Here is a 5461-nt window from a genome sequence, read left to right as displayed (position 1 = left end):
GGAAACACAGCAGGAAACTTCCTCACAGAAGTGCAGCTCATGGATAACACACTTCCTGTCAGTCAGAATGAGGCTGCAGCCAAACACAGAAAGGTGTTTTTGTCCAGATGAGCCCAGAGAAGAAACACGAGTGTTCACAGACATCAGAAGCTCAGAGAGGTGAAACATGAGGTTGGAGTCCTCGTCAGCATCCAGAAGAGCTGCTGTGAAACCCTGAGTACTCATGACAGACTCTGATGGCACAAACACATCATGATTCAAACAGAAAGACAAACATGGAGCTCCTGATCCTCCTGCATGAGAACAAGCTGACATGAGCGCTGTGTCTGAGAGTGTCTCCCTGTCACAGTGACAATAACACAGCTGCTGCTCACAGTCATTAAACTGACCTGAGGTCAGCTGTGCTCCTTACATATGAACCATGTGACCTCACATCAGTGCTGTGGATGACTGTAGTCATAGAAGAGTAGAGCTGTAGCAGGTGGTGTGAGGAGGAGGTGGTGTATTCTAGTTAACGCAGTACTGAAACACTCCAGCAGAGGGCGCTGTTAAGTCCTTATTGTAACACAGTTACTGTGTGCAGTTAGACTTCATACATAATCTGCACTTATTTCCATCAGACATGCTGTCAGTAAATGATTGGTTTCTATACATTTCTAAACACAAAACCTCTTCACACTTCTAACATGCACATTTACACAACTAAATGGCAGTATTGATGAAAAGAAACACATTCAACAAATCCATTTAAACCTTAAAACAAACAAAAGGAAGCATCTCTATGGACAAACAAACCCCTCCACTTGGTTTGACCTGCTGATGTCATGTGTGACATCAGCAGGACTTTAAAATGAGGAAATGCCGGGCGGGCGTTTCCCCACACCTGACCCTCATGAAGACTGAAAAGACAAACAAAGTAAGAACAAATGACTTAATCTGTAACATAATAAAATGTAAAGAAACATGTAACTGAGTATTCAGCTTCATTTGCAGAATGTTTGATTTGCCAGCAACTGAATGCTTCCACACACAAACCCGGCATAGTGAGTGAAGCAATGTTACTTAACAAATAGCAAATCATAGCAAATACATAGAAACAGAATAATGTGTTTAATATGCAAAAGAAGAAGAAGAAGTAAACACATATGGGACAAATGGAGACCATTGCAACTCATCCACTTTGTCACACAGTAACAGTATAACTGGAACACATTTGCAATTTAGATCCAATATTTCTGAGAGAAATAAAAATTGATAGAGATATATGCATGTGTTATTATATTTATGTGTCCCAGATAATTGTTTTTCATCTAGTCATGGGACACCCACCCCTTCCTCCCAAGTTAACTGCAGCCAAAGCGAGCTAGTGGGGGTATTTAGACACTCGCAACCAGTGGGGTAAAAAGAGCAACCAAGAAAGTGGCAGCCTGCACGGCCACAGATGTGCTGGAGGAGCTAGAAGCTCTACCCATGGAGAAACTCCTGGAGAACCTTGCTAAGCCTAACAGGGGACAGGTACTTCTGCCCAACCTGGCAGCCACAAAGTGAACTCATTTAGGTAAAGATAACCACATGCACCTAACCAGCCTGCACCAGCCTGACATTTCTTCCTCCTAAGTAAAAACGAATGGATGGATTGAACTTAGAGTCTCAGCTCAGTTTTCTATTTTGACCACCTACACCCCAAGATACTCTTTTAAAAAGTGTTGTTTTCAGATCCCTTTGAAGTTCATAAAGGGCCTGTTCATTTTCATTCAGATGTTTTATTACATAAATGTTACTGTTTTCTTTTGATTTATGCTCCCACTACACTGCACCTCTACAAACAACAATGCCACGGACTGTCAGCTGCTTTTACATGCTGTGAACATGAGTAGGTTTGATCAGAGTTTCAATTATAAAAGAAAAGGAAAAGACAAACTGAGCAAAAAGAAGCAAAGAAGGGGAAAAAAAGACCAACTTCTTCCCAACTGACAAGAAAAATACTCGTCATGTTTTCATAATAAAGGATCAGGCTCCCCATTTATGACAGCTTGGACCATTAATGTATGTTACACTGATGCTACTGTAGAGACAGGGTCAACATCTCTATTTAAATATAATTAATATACAAAACACAATAAAAGTTATACATGAATTATTCATTATTTTTACTATTGATAAAATTCATGTATACTAATCAAAGTTATACATGAGTAACGACATTATTAATAATGATTAATAATAATAATTCTAATGCCAACATGATGACTGTTCATAGCTCCTGCTTTGAAATACTGAACTTAAACATTGACCTGATGAAAGATCACAATTCACAGTGGCCCACTGTCAGAATCATTCTGAATATAAACTCATCGAGTTCATCTGAACCTTTCTCAAATGTGCTGTGAATAAATGCTGCTGCAAGCCACTGTGGGAAAGCTGTGTTATTATCATGGAAACATCTGTGACACATTCACAGAGGACGAGGACACAAAGGGACGACACGCAGAGGCTGTGTTAAAGTCAAAAATCCAAATCTTTAGTCCTAAACAGGCAGTGGTTACAAACAGGAAGACGAGCAGTCCATTAAACAGTCTACAGGGTCAAACATACAGAGAATTCAAACAGCTATTAAAAACAAATAACTGGACACTGAAAAACTTCAGTGATGTGTGAGGCACCAAAGGGAAGCAGCTGAGTATATTCAATGAATTCTCTTCAAATACAAAGACAGAAACTCCTACAGGCAGCATGCAAACTGAGCAGGATACACAAAGATCAGAGATTACAAAATAAATCAGAAAAGGATTTCAAACTTACTGAGAGCAAGGCCTCTGTTACAAATCTGTCTAATAGAAAAACATGCTGTACAGATACAATACGCTCAGTGTTCATGGTCATTTAAAAACTGGCTCTACCTGAACCACTTCAATATTTTATGAAGTCACTGAGTCGACCATTTCTACAGTTTGTTTCCTTCATTGCAGTTAGAGTGCGGCTGGTAAGGATGAAAACACACACAGAGCGTAAATTGTCTTTGTTAGTAACAAACGTCAGCAAAGAAAAGACAAAACACACAAACACTCTCATGATATTCATGAATCATTAGAAAGCATCCAAACATTCTGCTCGTGGACTTTTACAGTCTTATTTGCACTCGCTCATCTTCATAATCATCCTGATCAATACATGACAGGGGAGGCTTTGAGGTAGGCGGGGCTCTCTGCTGATGTCAGCATGAAAGGCAGGACCAGCGTCTGCCACATGTTGGTGAAACATCACAGTACACTGGCGTGGTTTCCTTTCCAGATGTTGGACGTTTGACACTTCAACGTTGAGGCCAACAAGAAGACACAGTTTTGGGTCGGGTTGCTGCAGGGTTTCTAACTGAGCAAAAGCAGAAGCACACAGACCAACAGGGATCAGATGCTGAGTGTTAGAGGAACATCTGTGCTGATCACTGAATGCTGCTGTGGTCTCTTGTTGAAGTTGGCTGGTGGGACAGTCTAATAGTGATATCCTGCCCATCGGAGGAACACTTTGAAAAACACATGCAATACTTTGTTTGTATTACAGTCACACTTTATGTTATTTTTGTCCTTTAAAAGTGTTGCTGTACTATAAAGTCCTATAATTTGAGGCTAAAATGGCTCAGAGAGTCTCTCTCTCAGAGGATCTCCTTTGAAAGTGGAGACGGCTTTATCCGCTGATCCACGTCACTTTACCTGGATGTTTTCTTTGAAGCTGGATGAAGACTCCTCTCCCTCACTCCTGCTGCAGCTGTGTGGTCCAGTTGGCCTCTGAGGTCACAGTCAACATCTGTAGCAGAAGAGGGGAAATAAAAGTCCAGGTTACCAAAACTGGGAGCTTTTCCAAAATAGAGCGTAACTGGACTTTTTCAGCCTTACAGGCAGATAGTCGTCTGAAGCTGCAGCTTTTTCTTTTGAGCTTTTTCCAATCTCTGCTCTCGGCTTTCTTTGAGAACATGTCTGCTTTCTTGGCATGGGTCTGTCTGCTGTTGGTGAAGAGACTAAATCCACATACTCGCTACTAAGATCTCCTCAAGTAGTCTCAACCAGATTACAGTTTAAGAGTAAATGTCTCCTGAGAGTTTCACCTTGGGGAGATGCTGTCTTGCTAACATGCAATCATGAGCATTAATCTATGAGGTGAAAAAGTAATTTTAAAAGCTCCAGCCACAAGTTTTATTTCATCTGTGTTTTGGTCAGAGTCCCATCAGACCTCCAGAATGGTGTCAGAGTGTTTTCTATCCACGTGATGAGCACAGGCCTCAGGTCCAGACCTCCACGGGCACCATAGCCTCTTTGGAGCTAATAGGTGCAAGAAGGTTTTGTTGGGATAGGAACTGAAGAGGAAACTGACGAGGAAGGCAAGGATCTTCTTCAGCTCCTCCGAGCCGGGACCTCTTTGTGTAGGCCAGCATTGGCCAGGTAGCCCTCCAGCATCGCTGGATGGCCGACAGTGGAAAACCTAGAGGAGTAGGAGAGAAACAGCAGCTTGGAGCATGTCTTTATACTGTTTAGTTTTTAGAGCCACAGACTTTCTTTTAATGTCATTGTTCAGGATCTATGACTGATTATGTATTTATTGTATTCCTCCATGACTGTGTGACAGCAAGTGGAAAAAACCAGCTTCACCTTTGTTGATATGCTTGTAATTTTAATATTGATTAAATGGCCCATGAAATAATAGAAAGCTCATATATGAAAATGTATTTTAAGAAGTAAAATGTTAATCTGAGTACAAAGGAGTACACTCACCTTCTGGTAGATGGAGGTGTAGCGAGCGCTGGTGAACATCCAGGCCTCCTCGTAGAACTGATCACTGATTGGATCCAAAACATCGATGGAGGATCTGTGTAAGCGCTGAGGATCGTCCTGATGGACAGAACAGAAGGAGAGTGAGACAAGTGAAGATATACTAAACAACACTGTGACATGAACTGAGCCACACACAGTTTGATTCACAGGTGATTGACACATTATTTGACCACGAGCAATCTTTTCTGCTTTGACGCCGTCTTTGTAGCCAGAAACCAGCTCTCTCCTCGGCTTCCTCCACTACACGCTTCCCCCACGCCAGTCTCCTCCGTCACTATAAAGGGGAGAGTCATGAGCTCCATCACCCTCACCTGTGCCGTCCAACGTCCCGCCACCAGCCTCCACTGCAGCAGGCCAGAGACCACACCCCTGCCACAATAAGTAAAAGTATATCCTTGCTGTACCCTTAATGCTAAATGTGCTAAATTAACCGCTGCCTTTGCCCCTTTGGGATTATTCTTATGTCACTGGGATGTTGACCTTTGACCTTCACATTAGAGAGATGGGCAGACATAATTAGTGTATGAATTTTAAAGTAACAGGTGTTACGGATTCAAAATTGGGGATGGAAACAAGAGAAAAAATCACAATAACAACACTGGTCCGGCCGGGTTGAGTCAAACGAGGATTTTAATGAA

General features: G+C 41.9%; 1 protein-coding gene across 1 annotated transcript; it reads right to left on the bottom strand.

The window, feature by feature from the left end:
- Positions 1 to 2499: 2499 nt before the first annotated feature.
- Positions 2500 to 5034, bottom strand: LOC120724473 (phospholipase D1-like). The gene is made up of 4 exons (XM_040016664.1): positions 4764 to 5034; positions 4225 to 4473; positions 3708 to 3801; positions 2500 to 3369 (listed from the first exon to the last, which is right to left on the bottom strand). Exons 1-3 carry the CDS (start codon positions 4983 to 4985, stop codon positions 3748 to 3750), a joined length of 525 nt encoding a protein of 174 aa, XP_039872598.1. The 5' UTR covers positions 4986 to 5034; the 3' UTR covers positions 2500 to 3369; positions 3708 to 3747.
- Between the last annotated feature and the right edge of the window lie 427 nt (positions 5035 to 5461).

This window comes from Simochromis diagramma, unplaced genomic scaffold, assembly GCF_900408965.1.
Source record: "Simochromis diagramma unplaced genomic scaffold, fSimDia1.1 OVJJ01000020.1, whole genome shotgun sequence".
Classification (NCBI taxonomy): Eukaryota; Metazoa; Chordata; class Actinopteri; order Cichliformes; family Cichlidae; genus Simochromis; species Simochromis diagramma.
This window is presented reverse-complemented; position numbering and strand designations above follow the sequence as displayed.

What these genes read in the sequence shown, in the direction of transcription:
- LOC120724473 (XM_040016664.1), bottom strand. Translation starts at nt 4,985, where the DNA reads ATGTGTCAATCACCTGTGAATCAAACTGTGTGTGGCTCAGTTCATGTC. An exon ending in ACACCTCCATCTACCAGAAG is followed by an intron (nt 4,474 to 4,763) that starts GTGAGTGTACTC and finishes CTACTCCTCTAG; the next exon opens with GTTTTCCACTGTCGGCCATC. An exon ending in ACTCTGACACCATTCTGGAG is followed by an intron (nt 3,802 to 4,224) that starts GTCTGATGGGAC and finishes CTTCTGCTACAG; the next exon opens with ATGTTGACTGTGACCTCAGA.